Source organism: Canis aureus, chromosome 4 (assembly GCF_053574225.1).
Source record: "Canis aureus isolate CA01 chromosome 4, VMU_Caureus_v.1.0, whole genome shotgun sequence".
NCBI classification, from domain to species: Eukaryota; Metazoa; Chordata; class Mammalia; order Carnivora; family Canidae; genus Canis; species Canis aureus.
In genome coordinates this window covers 77,838,743-77,861,142 of record NC_135614.1, presented here as the reverse complement: position 1 = coordinate 77,861,142, position 22,400 = coordinate 77,838,743, and the positions used below count along the sequence as shown (strand labels likewise).

Here is a 22,400-nt window from a genome sequence, read left to right as displayed (position 1 = left end):
CTCACAACTGCTCACTTAGAGTCCTTCCCCTTACGTCCACTACTCACAGAGCCATTGCAAGGCACGAATGAAAAAACATTCCCAGAACATGCTTTGACATTCAGTGACTGCATGTGGCTCAATGCCAGAAATATCTGCTAGGAATCTGATGTGTGAAACCCAAGGGTAAATAGAAAGGGAAAAAAAAAATTAAGACTAATGTTAAAGAGCTACACAAATATGTTTGCATTATGATTACGCACATTCCCTTTACTTTCTCTTGATCTTAATTTTCAGACTACATCAGTGATATTCAAAATAGTTACATGTGGGCATTTTAAAACTAGATATGCAATTAGCAGTCTTTTTGGTCATCGTGGTGAAAGTGTGTCTTTTCTTTTTATTTCCCTTGATAACCTCTAAACTTCTATTCTGGTTCAATGACCTGCAATAATCTTTTCTCCCTGAGTCAGGACAAGTGCCTTGGGCACATCTTTCTTTTTCATCATTTAAATTTAATGCTAGGCCACTTAACATTTTTATATTTCAATTGGTTAGTGTATTTAAGAGACCGTGGAATGGCTGGTCGACTGTACTTTGAAAGAAATATTTCAAAAAGTAACTTCCCAACTGCCAATATTGGCAGTAATCCTCATTGTGTTTCCATTCTCGCCAACTGAGTTCCCTTTCTTAATGACATAAGCTTCAATTTGCTATTTGATGCTAAGATGTCCTGTGTGACAGCAGTTCTCTGAGTCTTAAACGTTCCCTCTCTGCACAGCTGCTCGTGTAGAGAGCAAAATGGTTAGAATGTCTGACCTTGGTCATAAACCCAAAGGCAACACTGTTCGATTGCCCAGGTCACACAATCAAAGTAAAATATAACAAGGCAAAGAAGGACCCAACCCCAGATCCTCCAACTTCCATGTCATTTATGTCTGTGGAATCCCATATCCTCCTGCTTGTAATTCAATTTGTTGAACAAAATGGAGGGATCAAGGTGAATAAAAGAGAGTTAAGGAGTCAGATCCTTTTTGTTCCCACTGAGCTATATTATCTCCTAACTCCACAAACTGAACAGTTCTAGGGGTTGTTGGAAAGTTATAGGCACTCTACATGCTCATTATAACAAATCCCCTCCAATCTATACCATAGGCATTCCTAAGTATTTATTTACTGATTACCTTAACTTATTTGTGCAGTTATCAAGTAATACAAATATTTGATTTGCACCAGAATTTTTTTTTTGTCATATTATCAGCCCACCATAGGAGATGGGAATTTAAATATGCAAAATGCCAACATCCCGGTTGACATTTCTTTTCAAATCAAAATCCTTAATTATCATTTTGGCTAAATTTTATTGCAAAATTCAGATAAATATCCCTGACTTATTGATTTTTTTTTCATCTCCACTGATTTAAATGACATTAATTTCAACACGAGAAGCCAAGAATATACTGTAACCAGAGTTATAAGTTTAACTTTCAGAAGGCTTTATCTCTCCCGTCAAAATTAAAAGATGTCTTCCTTATGCTCTGTCCTGTTTTATCAAAATAAACAAGGTTTTTTTGGTAGAGGTTCTGCCTTTGATAACCTTCATCAAATTTAGACATTATCTTGATATGCTAATGTGTCATTGGAATCTAAAGAAGGCATCTTTTGTTTCGTAGATGTAGTCTGCTAGTAGCAAATTCCACCTTCCTATAAGCTTTTATGTTGTCAATTATTAAAATGACAATGTAATATAATCCTCATGAGCATGCTAAATATATCAATATTCTTTGCAACCTATCTTTCCATCTGGAATTAAAGAAGAGGTTGAATGAAAGTACAGAATTCTCCTAAGACAAAGAGATTTTTTTTATTGCTATTTTGATAAATAAGTAGAAAGAATAGATATTCTCAAAGGTCAATGTGAGGAATCAAATTTGAAATTACGTGACCTGGAATAAAAAAAGAAAAGCAGCATGACAAAATATTTCACCAGGAAAATAGTCACAGCTTCTTCCAGTTTTCCATTCACAGAGAATACATACACACTCTTTTCTTAAAGAGGGGCATTTTGAAAGATTAAAATGTCTAGATGTGTGAAATATATGAATATTTGAATTGATATGTTTCAGAAGACCTGAGGGCAGGAATGGGGCTGGATGTGGGATTTAATGGTGACTAGAGGACACAGAAATTGGAGATAAGGAGGCAATTGAAGAAGTTATCTCGGGTATGACATTTTTTAATAGGTTTGGAGAGAAAATGCTTTTCATTCATTCGACAATTATGCACTAGAGAGTTAAGCTAATAGCCAAGGAGGCTGCCTGTGTCTGTGCCCCCAGCTACACTATGACCACCTGGGTAATACTGGGCAAGGTAGTTAACATCCCTGCTCCCCATTTCTTCGACTGTTACATGAGGGAGTAAGAAAGTTATTGAGGTGAGGATTTAATAAATTAATACACAGAAAGGCTTAGAACGGGGTCTGGCATATACTCACAAAGGGAAGACCATCTAAGAAGGGAAGTCACCCTGCAATCAAGTGTGCCTTCAAAGAATGGGACCAAGGAAGAGAAGGAAGAAGCAAAGGTGCCCAGCGGATTACTGCACTAGGGTTCAGTCTCCTTCCGTGAAGTCAAGTATCACGGGCCAGAAGACGGTGCCAAGCCGCTAAGGCAGCTGCAGATATGACTCAGAACAGCAATTCACAGAACTACGCATGTATAAAAATATGAAGTCTTCCTTATTATCCCAACCAAACTAAAAATAAAATGTGCACTACTCTTCACCTTGTTTGATGATCCTGGTAACTTTTGTAGATCCTTCTAGTAAGGCTATTTCTTATTTCATTTTAAAACATCATCCCCTTACGGCACAATTTGGAGTTCATATTATTTAAATCACTATGAAATGGTAAAAGTCTGATTAGGTCTCATTATTTTTTCAGTACAAACTTGAATGCATCCAACAATGCAAGAAATGACTATTGCACTTAGGGTATACTCATGTTTTAAGTTGGAATAATCGTAATTAAGTTGTTAGGTTGGAATTAATATCATAATCTCTTGTGTTATTGAACCAAAGTTTTACTGAGGGAAAATCACTCTTGACTTAATTTCTTGTCCTGAATGCTTCACCTTTTTAAGAGCAAAATAATTAATTCTTTGTTTAAAGTTCAACTCTGACCTTCAATATATTGAGTAGTGTTTTATGTCAGGTCCCAGGGCTCCTTTTTCAATTAGTACTTTAGATATTGAATTTGAATCTTCACATACTTATATCTTTGTAAACTCTGCAAGACCCTAGACTACATGTTTTATTCATGTTTGTATCCTTAAAAGTGCCTGGCACAGATATGCACAGTGGAAACAACCAAATATTACTTGAATTAAGCTGCAATGACTAAAGAGATAAAAACCTGCCATGTAATCTAGAAGTGTTTCCCAGTTTATTGGTGTGCATAGTTTGATATGGATATCACTGATAGTGTTTTGTGTCACTGGGTTGACAACTGAAAATCTAAAGTCTTTAAAGTTCAAGGATATATTAGGTAGTAAACATATAAACTAAATTTATTATGTCTTTCCATGGAAGCTACCTCTGGAAATTTCACATCAAAATGACACAAATATTTTATGATACAATGGAAAAAGCTCAAGCTACCTTAGTGCAAACCAGAGAAACTGAAGACAACACAGTTGTATGTGCATAAACAAGAAAGATAAAAAGAGAATATACAGCAAATAATATCATATCATAAAAGTTCGTTCCTTTAGGACTTTTACAAATGAAAACCAGACATCATTTAGGGTCTCAGTATAAGAAAGTTTGAAGCAAAATGGGAAAAAGTGAGAGTTGACCAATAGAAAGCACATTTTTCCTAAAATTCCTAGAAAGCTACATTGTGCAGACAATTCAAGGGCCTGGCAAAAAAGAAATCATTTAAGACCTGAAAATGTTGATTGCAATGATTCACACACAGAAAATCAACTATGGGGGAAAATGTGATAATATAGGAAGAGAAAAATTCTATATAATGACCAATTCTTTTCTTTACCAACTGTATGTTCTCCTAATCAACATATTTTGAGTTCTCAGAGGAAAAATAATCATTTCTGGAAAATAATCTCATCTTAACTCTTTCTACCATTTATAGATGAGCACAATTCAGAAGAGAAACAGGAAAAAAAGATGCCCAAAAATTCGGCTTTAACATACAGTCATGCAAAATTTTAGCATGCTTTATTGTTTTCTTTCTACAAATTGGGAAGCATGAGACTGGCTCATTTCCTTACTTAATCTATAGCCTACAGCTTCTTCCTCACCCTCACCCCCTTCCTCACCTCACCTCCCAGTGAGGGTAAATACCTTCCGGAAAGCAAACTTCCACTTTAGAAGTCAAGTAAAGCAGAATGGACTGTAAAAAGTTACCTTCTTGTCCAACTGTATCTTTTTTCTCCACTTTCATTGAGAAATAATTGACATACACCACTACTTAAGTTTCAGGTGTAAGGTATGATGTCTTGATTTACATGCTGTGAAACAACTATTACTACACGAGGTTTGGCGTGGCTAGGATTCATCTCATATAGACAAAAAAAAGAAAGGAAAAAAATTCTTTTTGTAATGAGACGATTTGTATCTTGAGTGTCCTATCCATCTTCCCAACTATGGGTATTATGTAAAAAGAGTAAAAAAGGGAGGGGCTATTTATCTTGTGCAAAAGCTCTGATGTTGGTCATCACCCATCCACCTTCCTTTTTAAGGAAAATATTTTTAGAGCCAAATCAAGAAAAACTAAGTGACTTGGTCCAACTTGAGTGGCAGTATTTTACTCCATTTTATCTCCCTTCCAACAGTCTAGACATCACTTACTTCAGTTTTAAAATGATAATGCAGCAGTTGAAACTTTACTACAATGGCAAACCATCAAGTACTTTCTAAAGAAAGGAAGGGTACGAGGATACGGGATAAAGAGACAGAATAGAAAACACAACACAAAAGGAATCAGTGCCAGGCAGGCAAAGTGATTGGAGTAGCAGAAAGTATTTTAGACATGATGGACAGATGAAACAAAAGCATAATTGCTTAGAAGTTGGAACTGTATGAGAAGAGCCCTCAAATTCATGGCATTAGCTCACTTGTGAACACTGTCTCCAGCCTGGCCATCCAGATCCTACACATTTCTCTTCGCTGATTGTTTCATCGGCCTCTTGAAGGAAGGAAAGAAAGAAGGGAGGGAGGGAGGAAAGATGGAAGGAAGGAGGAAAGGAAGAAAGAAAGAAACAAACAAAAAAAGAAAAAGAAACTGTTCAAATCATAACTTATAAACTGGTTCCCAAGCAAGGAAAACTAATAAATGAATGTGTTTATAATGTTATCTCCTAGAATCAGTCACCAGAACTTTATGAGTAGGTTACAGAATTCCATTTAGTCATCATTTATTGAGTACATTCAGGATGCTTGAGAGTTAAGATTTGAACAAGAAATAGTCCCTCTCTCAAACAAACTACTTGTTTTATAAAAATTGTAACTTGAACTTTTTAGATTCTAAGAGTCAATATAAGAATATTCCTTCCTACATATCTTTTACTGCTGAAGAAAAACACATTTTAGGAAAAGTCCATTAGCTAGTGAGAAACCTTTTTTAAGAAATTTCTGCCATTTGAGTCATCATGTCTCAAATGTCTGCATTTATATTTTAATATTTTCTTCCAAAGTGTATGTGTCAGAGCGAGAGGGGAAATCAGAGAGGAGGGACCCAGGGAGCGTCCATGTACCTTTGTGTGGGCATGTGTCCTTAGATTTGACAATTACTAAAGAGATGATACCATCAGGCAAAAAGGTAGGATTGTAACCAGTGAGTTACGGTGCCTTACTAAATCAACTTTTGACTGGGTATCTGGCTCTCAGCTTGATTTACCACTGGCTTTTTGAAAATGAAAATGTTAGACTAAGCAAGAGCTGAGACTAATGTCACAGTCTGCCAAAGACCTTGGCCATCCAGAGTCAAGCTAAAGGCAGTAAACAATGCCTTTTTGGGGAAATAACTTCATGTGATGAATAAACCAAAAGGCATTTGTTTAATTGATAAATCCCAAATGAACAATAACATCTATTACAGTTTGTATCATTTGTGCCAATAGAATTTACAAATAACTTAGCCTGGGGTCTAATATAATAAATACAATGAATGCAGAAACCTCTGTAATCATCCTGGGGAGTGCTGTGTGGCAGTATGCTCTGGTGTGAATTAGCATAGACACTGGAGACAGGCAGATCTTGGTATCCCTCCTGCCCATGCCCTGAACTTTGGGTAAGTTACTTAACCTCCCTGACCTCAGTTTCTCCTAAAGAAAAAAAAAATGGAGAGAGTAAATGTTAGCTCCTGGAGTCATGAGCATTAACTGATGTAACACACAACACTTTCTTGCAGTATGTGACACATAGTAAGAGCTCACCAAAGGTGAGTGTTCTTACTTTTTGCTGGGATTCTTGAAGGACCACATTCAATTTCAGACCACCTTGAATTCCAAGGATAAGGAACTACTGCCTTAGTTTCCTATGGCTGCTGAAACAAATTACCTCACGCTCAGTGGCTTCAAAGAGTACAGTCTTATTATCTTACAATTCTGGAGGTGAGAAGTCTGAAATGGGTTTCACTGGGCTAAAATCAAGGTGTCTGCAGGATGTTCTTCTGGGAGCATCCGTCTGACTTTTTGGGCTTCTAGAGGCTGCCTGTGTTCCTTGGTTCATAGTCTCCTCCTCCATTTTCAAAGTCAGCAGCCTACTGTGTCTCACACACACACTCTGAACTCTGTTCCATCATCACATTTCCATCTGACTCTAACTCTCCCCTACCTCCTTCCCTTATAAGGCTTGCCTGGATAATCTAGGGTAATCTCCCTGTGTAAAAACCTTTATCTTCATCACATCTGTAAAGTCCTTTTTGCCAGGTAAGGTAACTTAGTCACTAGTTCCAGAAATTAGGACATAGACATCTTTGGGAGAGCTATTATCCTGCCTCCCACAACTATTACAGCACTAAAGTTTTGTTCATTTTATAGTTACTCTGGTACTTTTGACATTAAATTCAAGGTATTGAGTATAAAAGATAAATGTCAAGGGAATTAAAAATTTTCTCCTGAGTTTAGATTTAAAATTCTTTTGCTTTTAGCACTTTGTCAGAAATTCTCCTCCACATAACACAAGGTCTGTTTCAATGGTTATTAAATCTAACAAAAGATAAAAATTGAATTGAGTGGGGTCGTGTAGAGTCTCTGCAAATGCAGAATCTGTATAGTATTATTTGAATGTATTTTAAATTTACAAAGTACACAAATGAGAAAGAAATGGAAGAATAGAAAGACAATAGACTACAGACAGATGGATAGATAGACAAACAGAATTCAATCAGTGGTTCTCAGTGGAGGCAATTTGTCCCCCACTGGACATTTGGCACCATCTGGAGACATTTTTGATTGTCTTAACTTGAAAAGTCCTACAGGCATCTAGTGGGTAGGGGCCAGGAATGCTGCTAAACATCCTATAATGCATAGGATAGGTTCTATTACAAAGAGTTACTCAGCGCAAAATGTCAATATTGCAGAGGTTGAAAATCCTGAATTAGATAGATCTTTGTAACTCAGCACTTAAAATACGGTTTGGGAGGGGCCTGGGTGGCTCGGTCTGTTAAGCACCCGACTCTTGATTTCAGCTCAGGGTCATGAGATTGAACCCCAAGTCCAGCTCCGTGCTTAGTGGGGAGTCTGCTTCTCTCTATAGCTACCCCTCCCCCCCCCACTAAAATAAATAAATAAAATTTTTTTTTAATTTTTAAAAAATAAATAAAATATTGTTTGGTACAGAGTAATCCTTTAATGAACGTTCATAGATCTGAATGCAAACATTCAGAGATAATATTTGTGTTGTAGTTAACAGAATACATGGAGGTATCAGATCATATGGACTCAAATACTGCTCGTTGGTTGTATGATGCTAAGAAATTACTTAACTCTTATTTTGCCTCTGTTTCCTCATCAGTTAAGAGGAAATATGAAGAGTGTCATGATGCGTAACAATTTATGTATCTATGTAATGAGTTCAGCACATTTCCTGGCCCACAGAATAGGCTTAATAAATGTCTGCTATTATTATTTTCCCAAAACCCAGCCAGACCAGTTGTCAAACAGATGAATCATATAAGAGAATGCTTTAAAGATAAAATATTTCCACTGTTATAAAAATCAATCAAATTATTTATATTGTATAGAAGAATATAATTTTTCAGGTCATTATAAAAAAGCAACATAGTCCACTTGAAAAAGAACATGGGATATGGAGGCAGCTTGATCCTAGGTTTTGTCAGAGAAAAAGAGATTTTTCTTGATTTTTTTAAAGCCCATTTAATGTATCAAGAGATGGGCCCAACCAACTAGAATAAAACTCATGAATTCCATTTATAAATATAGTCACCAAAAATTACTGGTTCCAGGCTCTTGGCTGCAGGTCATGCTTCCATTCCATTCCCACTGACTTCTTAATTTTTTATACTGGGAATTGGCTCTTCCTGTCACCAAAACTCATTTTGCTATTTCTAAAATCAAGGGAGGGATTCCACAGACCTGAAGTCCTTTCTATATATAGCCTTGAGATTATGTATCTGAAGTCCCCAGGGAGCAGTGGCAGGTTTATGGGTTAAAAGTGAAAGTAGACTGGTTTTTGTCCATTTCCTTTTGGGGCAATCATGTGGTGAAGGAGAACCCCCTCTTAGCCCCCAGGAGACTTCCCAGGCTTCTCCAGGGCAAGGAAGGGATGGATGATCCCATAGTTGGTACCTATCAAAGACAAAGCAACCCAGTAGCTGAGACCACAGGAGCCAAGGGTAGTGGAAGTCACAGTCAGACATCAGGAGCTTTTTTGATGGCAATGAGGCATACAGGATGGAGCTACTCAGCTTTGATCTTGGAAAACTGATATCATGCTTCCACCTGCCAAAAAGCACAGATGCCACTGAGGAAAGTAATGGATGAGAGATATCTCCAAGAAACCAGTGGGCCAGAGGGCAATACAAGGACTGCCCTTGACTCCAAAAGCCCCCAAGTTTCCCTCTGACAACAGGCCATCTGAGTCTCTTTTCTTTATACACCCAGATGGTATCTTGGACTGGATCAGGGGTAAGGGGAGAAAGCAGAAGCCAGAAAGACTGAGATTTATCTAAAAGAGTTATCTAAAGAGACTCTATTATTGAATCAGGTAGACGTTATTGGATTGCACTAAATTATTGACTCGATGTGCAACCTAATATTGAGTTCCTAATACTCAATAGGATTAGAGCTTAAGGGATAAACTATAAAAAAAAAAAAAAAGGAAGCTGCATCTTCCCTTGCACATCTGAGTGCAGTGTGCGAAAATATGTGGCCCAGCAACTCAAGGGAAGCAGTGTTTCTATTTTAGCTGACTTTATTGCTTTTATTACCCCAGGCACATTCTCAAAGCCTCCTCTGATTTTCTCCCACACTGAGCCTTGAAACCATGCCACGTGCTCATGCTGGATGCTAAATCATTTCTCTTCCATCAGTAATGTTACCTCGTCCAGGAAGTCTCCATAAACCATCAAAGGTTGACATGTTCCCTGACTCTAACTTATCCAATATAGAAGTGCCTTCTATGCTATTCTCCCAACTTTTTACTTATCTTATTATTCTTAATACTTAATAAGAGTACTCAAGTGTCTAATTTCTGCTTTTATTCAGAGTACTTCCAAGCCAAACTGCAAGTTTGTAGAAGGCACGTGTGCTGCGTTTTTTTTTTTTATTATTTTATTCACTGTCTCATGCAGCTCTTCAGGCCCATATATGTTTCCAAATGGTCTTGGTTCACAAAGTTAAATTAGTTTTATTATTGGAATAATGTTTCTGTGAAATGGAGCATTTTCCATTCATTATCCATTAGTTTCTACAATAGGAGGATATTTAAAATATAGCACCATAAGTCTTGAAGCTCCTTCACCTTTAACAGATGACTTCTGTCCCAACACTCAGTGTACTTATAATGTTCAGTGCACTCACTGTATTTATAACTTGTCTACTTTCTTCACCAAACCCAATACATGTTAGCTTTATTATTGTACTAAGATTTAATTGATTATTAAAGAAAGCTTTTTAGATCTAAGGCAGTACCTTGAACTCCTCCCTCAGACTGCTCAGATTGGACCATGTGCCTGGTGTTTGGTAGTGATTGCTAAGTGATCTGGCAACTTCAGGAATGTATAATCTTGGTACATAGAGTCACACTAAAATCCAGTGAGATGGGAGATGGAGGACACTAAGATTTATTGATTACTTTCTATATGTCAGAACCTTCATTGATTATTGATATTTTGTCGAATTTTATCTTTACAAAATTCATTCATTCTTTCTTTAAAATCATTCATTATTGAGGACCTATAATGTCCAGTATGTCAGGTGCTGAGAATATAGAAATGAACTGGACAGTTTTGGTACCTTCCTTCACGCAACTTCCAATCTAGCTATTTACTGATTAAAAAACATGAAAACGAGTCATCAAAAGGATAGAATCCTCTAATGGCTAAGTGGGGAATAAACTGAGAATGTATAGCAGAGGAATCTAACTTAGACTAGTAGCTTAGGGAAGGCTTTCCTGAGGAGATAGAGATTATGCAGACCTGATATAGGAGTGGGATCACCAGGTGAAGTTCTTCAAAAGGACTTTATGCCAAGGGGACCATATGCAAGGAGGCCTAGATATGAAAGAGATCAATGTATCCTTTAGGAAGAAGCAGAGTATGCTGGAATATGGGTGTCAGGGAAAGAATGGTGGCTGAGGAGGCTAGTGAAGGGGCAGAGACCACTGTGGACTTTGGAGGCCATGTTAAGGAGTGAGGCTGGGCACTTTTAGCCTGAGAGTAAAGAGAAAACCCTGGAGGACTGAATTAGAATGGCATCCTCAGAGTTGGTGTTGTTACTGTTTAAGTCGGGCCAGTTGTGAAAAGAAAAATAGACTGAGAGGAAGCAAGACAGAGTATGTGTGAGGGCCTCACTGCGATAGACCAGGGAGAAATGGCAGTAACTTGGACCAGAGTGGTGGAAATGAAGACAAGCAGGTGACTCCAGATAGATGCAAGAGGTAGAACTGACAAGAGTTTGGTGGCTTAATGAAGTGGATGATGGAGGCAGAGGGGAGGGTCTAGAATGACTGTGGTGGCCTTTACGGAGATGGGACAGAGGAGCAGGTTTGGAGAGAAGGTGATGAAGTAGGCTTGGAAGTACTGAGTGTAAGTTGTCTACAAGTTGTCCACAAGACTCACCTGGAAATCAGATGCATCTTTGACTCTAGATCTCCAGAAGATGGTCTGCCCTGGGGTCATCTATAGGTTTGGGTATCGAGGGCGCACAGATAATATTTGAATGTAGAAAATAGAGAGATGATCTCATCAGGGGAAAAATATGTGAAATGAGGAAAGACAAGGATCTAAGACATCGGCTTAAGGGTGACCAACTGTTAAGCAGCAAGTACAGGAGGAATAGCTGGCGATGTTCCTTATTCTGAGTTCTATCTTATGGATGACAGAATTATACTAAGCTAGTGTCATTAATTTAGTTAATTAAGCAGGAAAGTCAGAATTCAGACCCAAATCTTTCCACCTTCTGAATACTTCATGTTTATGATGTGAAAATGATTTATTGAAGCATTTCTCTGAGCCGTCCTTTGAGGCATTTTACATATGTTATTTTATTAATTTTCAGAGTAATGTCCCCATAAACTAAGTATCATTATTATTCCTAACATAGAGATGAGAAAACTGAGACTCGGAGAGATTAACGAAGTTTCCCAAAGTTACACAGCTAGTACCTAGCATGCATTTCCACCCATATCTCTTTTTTTTTTTTAAGATTTTATCTTTTTAAGTGATCTCTACACCCAACATGGGACTCAAACTTAGAACTCCAAGATCAAGAGTCACATGCGCCACCGACTGAGCCAGCCAGGCTCCCCTACGCCCATTCCTTTCCCTTGCCCAAGTCCATGCTTTTAACTATTGTGGTTATACTAGTTAAGGCAGCCCCAAACTTGAACACTCATCAGAATTACCTGGAGGGGCTTCTTAAAACACAGATTGCTGGATGACACTCCTTGAGCTTCTGATTTGGAATGTTGGTGGGGCCTGAGAATTTGCCCCATTTCCAACTAGTTCCAGCAACCTGCCACAATAACATGCTGCCATCAGCGTTTTAATTTGTAAAGCAGTCATCAGATATAAAGTAGTTAACTCATACTAAGTCATTAACATGCAAATTCAGCATATTAAAACACGTACGTAACATAAAATTTTATTGAAAGATATTTTTATTTACCTGACCCTATAATCTCTAATACAGAACCTACTTCTAATCCCCACCATGTACTTCAAGCAAGGCTGAATTTCTTCCCGGTATAAGCTCTTTACAGCCTTCACAAAATTAAGAATATTCACTAGCATTGCAGAGAGCGAAGTATGTACTATACACATATATACTCAATATATATATGTGTGTGTATATATATTGAATTCAGTGAAGCCTCAGTTTGTCCTAACTTGATTGTAGACTTATTTTCTTAATTTAAAATAATATTCAATCTGTTTAGCAGAAAGATGTTCTCTCTCTCTGCTGTAACTCCTTTCTCTGTCTCAGCCCCATTCAGACACCTTTTCACAACTGTTCTCTCATTGCCCTATGACATACCTGATTATCAACCTTTAACACTTCTTAAATGGCCACATAACATTGGCACTATACTCTATGAGCCTATCAGCCATAATCTAATTTTTTACTTCAGCAAAAAAATCACCTAACCCCTTTCGGGCTGTTGTGGGTAGTTCTCCAGGCACACCACAGAGGTAAGCTACGGTTTACACTGTTTTCTGTCTCGATGATTCATATGCGTAGAAGATTCAGTTTGATTACTGAGCCAGATAGTTACTTGGTGACCCATAGGTAATGGGAGGAATAGGGCAGCATTAGCTAGTTTCATAAACCATGAAAAACCTGCACAATTAGTGTTATACTTTTGAGTTAGAGTCAAAATCCAGATGAGAGCTGGCACACGTAGCGGGTAAAAAGAGGCTGGCACTGCTTTGGTGTTACCCTCCGTGGGGCCATGTCTACAACCCCAAATCCTTGTATTTATTTGTCAAGGTGCTGCACTTTAAAATAATAATAAATCAACAGAAAAACAAAGACCACGAGCTCCTTCTGGAACAAAATGTTGCAGGTACAGTAGTAAAAAGTCCTGCCAGCCCCAGATGAGATGTGACTTTCTGAGGAAAGTGGATAATTTTTACTTGATGGTGAATCGTTAAAAGTGAGCCAGATGATTAAACTTAATGGAACAGCCACATTAAACTGAAATTAGTAAAAACATGCCTCGGGCAGCCTACAACCTTTTATTTGTTGTTGTTTAACTTCTGCCTTTTACAGTGGCCATGATGAATGACATCACAAAAGAAAAAATCCAATTAAAATCTAAGTGCTCAATAAACCCCTAATGTCTGGTTGGCACCACCACGTTCACTAGCACTGATGTGTTATGTTTCCTCTTTTCTCCAAGAAGAGAGACAAGAACTGGCCCCAGGGGAATTCAGTGGAAGGAGAAAGAACACATAAAGGCTTCTGGAGGTTTCTGCTCTCTGCACTCTATCAGACATAGGCACTGCACTTCGAGGGGGATGAGGTTAAACTGTTTTATTATCAGACAATGCCTGAGTAAAGAGATGCATTTTCCCAGTAGTTTTCAAATATTGGTAAATCAGAATTGGGATCTGGAGAGCAATCCTGTTCATACTCTTAGTTGGTGTCTCCACTGCCCTTTCATACTGTCTCGGATGTTTGTTCTATAAGTCATCGAAATGGTCTCTCCTGACAGCTAAAAATAAGTTTCTGATTACTTTTACCTGAATAAATCTTGTGACCAGATGCGGTATTCACCTACTAAGTTGCAACAATTACAATATTGAGAGTGATGAAAGAACCGGCCAAGGGAAGTCTACAATCTTGTGGAAGGTGGAATCTAATATATCACATGGAAAGACAGCAATTGCCACCCGGTAGAAGAATACTAGCTTTTGATGACAGATTCTACCTTAGAGATACCATGTGTTTGTAAAATTGGGTTTTCAAGGTCCTCACGACAAACTTCTCAAAGTCAAAATAAGAGCCAAAACGTTCTTCTTACGAACGAGGGGCTAATAGGAATGATATCTTAAAATGCGCTTTTACTGCATGTTTATATAGGAATTAATATAGTATTTGGCCATGGACTCTAATTAGATCTTCCTGATAGCCTGGTCCTGTGCTTCTATTAACCTCATTTTATTGATAAGGATCTTGGCTCAGGGAGGCTAATTGACTCTGCTATGACCTTACACTTGGTGAGTGAGAGAGAATGAACACAACTCCTATTTGGGACTCTGGTGCGGTGCCCCCTGCACTGTGCCAGGTTTGCTAACCATGGCTGCCCGGAAGCCAGATCCAATGGGCAGTGATGTTGGTTTCATTACTCATGACTTAATGAAATAGCTTTTTAAGAGCTCTCTTCAGTCATTAGAATTTGACAATTGAGAGTTAAAGTTTCCCCAGTGGCTCTTTCTGTGTAATCATGGTTTCAACATTTCCTTAGCTTATCACATTACACAAATCATGGAGTCCTCTTTTGTTTTACATTTCTTATTGCGTTTGTCTCACTTCTAAGCAATCCCTCCCCGTTGCCATTTATCTTCCATTATTTCTGCCAAATTGCTTTCAAGGCTACTAATTGTATGAATAATATTCTCTTCCTCAAACTCTGCTATTAACCAGCATTAGCTGTGTGGCATTGGACACAGTATGCCTATCTCTAAAAACAAGAAGGTTGCACCGAGTAATCTATGGGGCCTCTTCTTGTGCTCAAGTTCTAATATTCTGACTTTCACACAAGGTGTGTATATGACTTTGAAAACACTCCATAAACCGGAGCCTTGGTTTTCTTGACTCCACAATGATGGATTCAGTTAGCTCACATTCCCCAAAGTGTGTTGGAAAACCGTCCTCAGGAATGCCAACACCCAAAAAGGTTTCTTCACACAAGAATGTTGGGAAACCTAGATTAAATAAAATCAAGTACAGTTTTAAACTGTAGGCATTCACTGCCTTTAATATGTTAATGTACACTGGGTGACTCCCAAGACAAAGACAGAAAATGAAGTATTTCCCAAACATGGGAGCAAAGAACCCCTTTTCCTTAGCACTTTGTATAAACGATAGTCCATGAAATATACTTTTAGAAAGACTGGATGAGCTTATTTTAAAAGTCCCTTTTTGGCTTGAGAGTCTGTTTTCAAATGCCTCAAAGACACTACTCTGGGCATTTTGTGTAGTATGAATCAACAGGACACAGTTGGCTTACCTGTTGCTAGTGTTGCCGCTCTTGTAACACAACCCGTACTCTGTTTAGACAGAGCTAAAATAAGGTTTAAGGATTACCTGCCTTCCCAATAAATTATCTGGTCTGTATGTAGCTGATACTTATAATTGTGACCTTAAAATAGTTTCCTTGATTTTCACTTCTGCAAATTCGTGAATAGGGTTAGCTTATCTGAAGACCTAGGAAAAATACTTTCTAAACTTTTGCTTAGATAGAGAAAAGGGGATTTAGGGACACAACAGGAACTCAACACTCTTGAAACCATCTCTGAGATAGGCAACGTGGGCAAGTGATCCAAGATAGAATCATTATCTTCTACTTCAATGGTATATGAGCATTTGCTTAATTCAACCTTTAACCCAGACCCATTTCATTGACACTTAATCTCATCAGAGCCTCTGCTTGATTACCTTCAGGAGCAGGGAACCCACTACTTCATAAGGCAGACTATTCCATTTTAGTCTGGCTCCACTTTTTAGAATATCCTCACCTATATTAAATGAAATAATGTTCTTGTTCAAAGTGACCTTGTAAATTACCTAGTCAAGGGATTTTCAAAGCACTGTTCATGGCAACACTTAAGATGTTTCTCAAGTGCTTTGAGTTGAATTTCATACATAATTAAATAAATACATATCTTCCCAGAAAAGTGATTATAAACTCCATCATATAAGACTCAAAGAGACTGAGTAGCTTCCCTAAATTCACCAAGATAGGAATATAATGAGGCAGAATGTACTCAGGTCTCTGTTTCAGAAATCAAAATCCTTTCCTCAAGAGCATATCATTGCTCTTGTATGTCCAGATACATAAAAGTGAGGAGGAGAGTGTACTTGTAGAATCTGAATGCTGTCGTGAAAATAAGAATATAGTGAAAAAAGTTTCATTCCAACCAGGCTAATATGTCCTTGGGTCAATTGCTATTACTCTGGCCTTTAGAATTCCCTTCTTCAAAACAAAGATTACTGCATTTTCTATAAGCTCTGTTCCAGTTCTGGAAAGTTCTATAATTGTAAGGAAACATATTCTTTAATGAATGGCATTACTATTGAGGGCTTAATTAAACAGTAAAAGGAAAAAAGAAAACCTCCAAACCTGTATCCCTCAGAAAGGATTGAATGAAAGTTGACATAGCAAGCATCATAAAGACAAACAGTTTAGAATCACATGCTTGACTTTTACTTTCTTTAATTTTTTTTTTTCTACACTAGTTACATTCAGACCAGGATAGAGGAGATGGATCACTTAAATATATCCTTTCAGGAGATGGAGCAGGAGATCTCTTCATTATCAATGAAAACACAGGGGATATACAGGCCACCAAGAGGCTGGACAGGGAAGAAAAACCTGTTTACATCCTTCGAGCTCAAGCTATAAACAGAAGGACAGGGAGACCCGTGGAGCCTGAATCCGAATTCATCATCAAGATCCATGACATCAATGACAATGAACCAATATTTACCAAGGATGTTTACACAGCCACTGTTCCCGAAATGTCTGATGTTGGTGAGTGAGATGCAATTTCAACCACACAATGTTTCTCCTCTAGTACATCAACTGAATAAGGGATCCTATGAGTGAAATTTGCTGAGCTGAGTGAATTTAGATGCTAAATTCTAAAACTATCGTATTTCAAACAATTCCTTTATGACCTTTTTGTAAATGCACCTGCGTTTCCTAATGTTACTTTAGTCTCATTTTATCATTATCTTTAAGAAAATAGCATTTCCTCTCATGATAAAGGGATGAAAAATGGCAGGCAAGAACAGGAGGAAGAAAGAGACATCACCTCATCTACTTCCTACCCCCCAAGTGCCCACTCTGCTCCTCACACTGAGAGACAGCAGCCCTCTCCACCTCTCTTAGCACATATTGGTACTGGGCCTGAGGTGAAGATCTCCCCAGTGTAAAACAAAAGCCTAATTTACAATCCAGACTCAAGAGTAATAACAGTTGCTTTAATTAACTATGTATTTGAGAAAGAGCCCCAAAGAAAATTTTTTTTAAAAAATCCATAAACAATGTGCAGATGATGTTGTCTAGGGGATATATCCTTTATTAAGTGATGGATATTAAAAGATTTTCATGACATTAATACAGTGAATTAATATTTTGTGCACAGTTCTACCAATTTCAAAGTTAATAAAGTTTGCCTCTAATTTGCTTAAATTGGGAGAAGGTCAACAGAATTTAAATTTTAAAAAATCCTACTGACATCAGTCTTAGCCACATTAAAATACTTCATGGGAGACAGTGATAAATTTTAAGCTACTTGAACCAAGAGTTATTTTTATTTTCATTCAGTATCAAACTCAGAAGGGCTAAATTACATAATAACTTTTCTATAATTCTGTGAGTCAGATATCAGAGGCGTTTTGGGTCACAGTTCCAAGACTTGGAAAAACCTAATCCATGGAAATTATTGTAAACCCTCTAAATCTTTCTCATCAAGAAGTTGCTCATCTCATTATTAAAGCCACTCTGTATTTTCAGAAAAACCACAAACCATCAACAAAGCAAAAAAGAGGGATTAGAACTCTTTTAAAAGGAAGATTTTAAAAGGAAGATTTGTTAGGAAAAAGTATTTTTCCTCTATGCGGTAAAAGGCAGGAAGCATTAATGAAAGATAGTCTCATTGTGAGCACCACCCAATAAAACAGTTTCTAGAAAACAAAACTTGATGTGCAAGGTGTCCCTGCACAACTATGGGGGTGCCATTCACTTTTGAAGCCATTATAGAATTAAGTATGTATTACAAATATTTGAGGTAGCTAGAATTAACGTGTCTTGAGGAAGGAAAGTTTTTCTAATTTGCACACAGGCACAGTTATGTTCATATTAACCATTATCATAAATTAACATGTCATTATTATGATATAAAAAGGCATCTTAAAGAAATTACATCATGATTGGGGGACAGCAGCAGGGTGGTATAAATGCACTTTGATGTTAAACAGACCTGAGTTTGAAACTCTACTAATAAGCAGCAACCCGATGTCTCCAATCCTTCAGTTCCGTATGTACAAAAATAATAAAGGTCAACGCCTAAGGATTATCATGAAGATGAAATGAGAAAACAGGTGCAGAGCCCCCAGTATAATATCTGGCAACTAACAGGGGCTTAAAATCCAGACAATCATACCTTAAAGCATTCAAACTTAATATTGATGTCAAATAAGAATGTGGGTGTTTGTTCATTTCTACTCTTAGCTCTTGCTCTAAAATCATATAAATGCTTTCATTCTCCCCACCTTCCTTCCCATATTACAAGGATGGGTGGTCTATCTCATGCATCAACATGCTAAACCCAGAGCATCCAACCCTAACACAGCACAATATACTTGCCCAACAAATGGGATTGTTTAGCTATTACAAAAGCAATGTAAAACTTCCATATTCCCTGATTGTACCTTCCCTGCCCTTTCCATGGACTCTAACAGTAAGCTTACTGTTTCTCTGATATGAATATTGAAAGTCAGCCATGAAACGATCTTCATCAGAGGGTCTTACCCTTTTTGGAAGTTACAGATCCCCATGAGAATAAGGTAACATCTATAGATCTCCTCTTCAATGAAATATACATGTAAGCAAACACACACAAGCTTGTGTGGAATCTCATGGGGGTTACGAATACATTGATGATCATTAGGTGACAATGGTCCTTAAAAACAGAATGCTTTTCTAGGGATCCCTGGGTGGCGCAGCGGTTTGGCTCCTGCCTTTGGCCCAGGGCGCGATCCTGGAGACCTGGGATCGAATCCCACATCAGGCTCCCGGTGCATGGAGCTTGCTTCTCCCTCTGCCTGTGTCTCTGCCTCTCTCTCTCTCTGACTATCATAAATAAATTTTAAAAATTTTTAAAAAATTAAAATTAAAAAAAAAGAATGCTTTTCTAAAATACCATAACCTTCTTTGTGTTTTTTTTTTTTTTTTTTTTTTTTTGGAATTACAGTTTCCAGATGCGAATGCTCTAGTATTCTAATTTAATCCAACACTATCTCTTTTAAGGTTTAAGGTCTTTCAATCTCCTAGAATTATCAGTGGGTACTTATATTTGCAAGTAACAGAAAACCCAAATAAACTAGTTTAAACAAATACAAGTATTTATTGACTTAAGTCATACTTAAGTCAAAAGCAAAGTGGGCTTCAGACATGGTTTGGTTTGGGTTCAACTATTCCTCTGAAATTTTCCTGTCCTATTCAGCTTTGTCCTCAGGCAGGCATCTCTGAGGTCACAAAATAGCTGCTGCACTGACAGGGTCTAGATCAGCACATTACAGTATAGGAGAAAAAGCACCTATGACACAGAATTCCCAACAAGTGGCTTCCTGATTGAAGAACCCCAAAAGTAATCCCTATAGACAAAGTAATGCAAGATGCTGACTGACTAGGTCTGGATAACTTCCAAGGATGACTGTACCAAGAATCCAATCAAATCTCATCCTTTGGAGATTGATTGGTATTGGTTCCACCCAAGGTCATGACCATCCCCATGCTTCTCTTTAACTTAACCTTTACAACATTTAAAAATGTTGATCACACTCCTTCAGAGAAATCCAAGGCTATTTAACCTAATACTGTCCTGAAGTTCTCCATTCCCTTGCCATGAGAGTTTTGTACAAAAGTAAGATCATGCTTTCTCTTTCTGGCTATGCATCAAGGATCCATACGAACCCTTAATTCATTTTCAATTCATGTTTCTGTCATTACAGGCACATTTGTTGTCCAAGTCACTGCAACTGATGCTGATGATCCAACTTATGGGAACAGTGCTAAAGTTGTGTATAGTATCCTACAGGGGCAGCCCTATTTTTCAGTTGAATCAGAAACAGGTTAGAATTCCTTTTTTATCTTCTTTTTACAATCTATAATGTTAATCAACATGTTCAGCTGAGCTGGCATATTTCTTAGTTTAAAAAGTCAGTGTAATTGAATTTTCTTAGTCATCTGCCAGATATCAACAATATACTTATAAACATGATATCTACATAATTTCAACGAAGAAATCTGACAATAGATGTTTCATCCATTATGTTTATATAGGGTAGATTTAGAAAAACTTCTACAATGTTCTTTTTCCTTCTGGTTTGGGCTGAGGTTAAAGACCAATCCCTTCTGATAGCCATTAGGGCTATTTACAAATATTCCAATTCCTCTTTTTCTAGTTATTTGGTATCTCTTCCCTCCTCTGAAGCTAGAAATGGCTGCGAGATTTGTTTGGGTAGTATTTCAAGTCACTTCCAAGCAGAACTTTTAGACCTGGTGCACAATCCACATTCCTATCCTCCTGCCACAGAGATCATGAATGGAAACCAATGTTGACACTGGTTTCCAGCCTGGATGTCTGTTATCCTTAGCAGAGCTTCTTGCTGGTATACTCAGAGCATGAACAAAAAATTAATGTTAGCTGTGTTAAGCGAGTAAGATTTTGCATGGTTTGTTATGACATTGTCTAGCTCATCCTCACTGATACCGTCCTAATCAACAAAATGGTTTCCTTAATGGATTCCTTTTTTTAAACATCTCATTTTTCTGCATTTTCTCCACAGAGCGGCATATTATCTTATGATGAATTGTTTCTTAGGAAATAATTGCCTGTGCTGTACAGTAAATTCTACATATATTTTTGCTACCATAATAGGAGTCGGGTTCCTTTTGTACATTTTTCAAGCATCCATTACTGTTAGTAGAAATAAAAATTTTTCTAGATTACTACATCCAGTTGGAAATCGATGTGTTAAGAGGTGCAATGAACTTGGAAAGAATCCTAAGGAAAAAGAAAATGTTGAGTTGAAAAACAATAAGGATGAAAAATTAGAAATATGCAATGTAAAGGACAAAAGGCTAAGGGGAATCTCCTGTGTTTAAATGGAGAAGTACTGTCCTTGGAGAAGGGAGGTGCAGCTGCATGGTCACTGAAGCCAGGACTACAGGAATAAGATTAACCTGTTGTCTACTCATGTTTAAAATTAAAAAAAAAAAAAGATATTTTCAGCTTCATTAGTTGTTAAGCACTGGAATGTGCTACCAGAGAAGGTTATAAAGCCTTTAAAGCCTTCAAAGACTTTAAAGCCTATAAAGATTTTTGAAAGAATGTTGTTAATTTAAGTATAAAGCCTACATAGAGATTAGGCAAACTTTGAGAAGTTCTTTCAACTACTTATTTTATAACTACCTGACAACAGAGATAAATGTAACCCAACATAAGAACATTGGTCACTGCTGGGACCAGTTGAACTAATGCTCACATCAGCTTTAGGAAAACTTAAGTCCTCTAGGATCATACAGGATGATAACTGTGGGAGAACTGATGCTGTGTTTTCTAAAGACCATAGTTTTGTAGTTTAGAAAATCCTCCCAACATTCATTACGGTTGGTATAGTTGATGAGCAATTAGCTCATTCGATAAAGCAAAACTCAAGCTCAGTTCAAATAAATGGCATAACAATTTCCTCATGGTACATTTAAATGTCTTTTATCAAGCAGCTATAGGAGGATAACATTGTACCACATGCCAAGTTACATTTTGCTATGTTATCTTATAACACATGATTTTTGTACTACCTACAATCTATCCCATTGTAGAATTGACTTGCACTTAACTCTCCTTGTACGATAGGTGTTTTTTGTTTTGTTTTGTTTTTAAATAGACTATCTCCCCCATGTGGTTGCAATTTCCTTCAGCATGAAGGCTATCTACAATCAAACCATGTTTGTATAAATAAATAATTTGATAAAGTATTTTTAATACATCCCTTTCTACTTCTGAATTTCACATCTATAGGCATCATCAAGACAGCTTTGCTCAACATGGATCGAGAAAACAGGGAGCAGTACCAAGTGGTGATTCAAGCCAAGGATATGGGTGGCCAGATGGGGGGATTATCGGGGACCACCACAGTGAACATCACTCTGACTGACGTCAACGACAACCCTCCCCGGTTTCCCCAGAGTAGGAACATTTG

General features: G+C 37.5%; 1 protein-coding gene across 1 annotated transcript in view; it reads left to right on the top strand.

Annotated features, from left to right (window-relative positions):
- The window catches only part of CDH6 (cadherin 6), a 123,449-nt gene that overhangs the window by 75,105 nt on the left and 25,944 nt on the right, over positions 1-22,400 (top strand). The window contains exons 3-5 of the mRNA XM_077896355.1: positions 16,647-16,941; positions 20,148-20,267; positions 22,220-22,387. Of these exons, the coding sequence (XP_077752481.1) occupies positions 16,647-16,941; positions 20,148-20,267; positions 22,220-22,387 (583 nt within the window). The remainder of the gene's footprint in view (positions 1-16,646; positions 16,942-20,147; positions 20,268-22,219; positions 22,388-22,400) is intronic.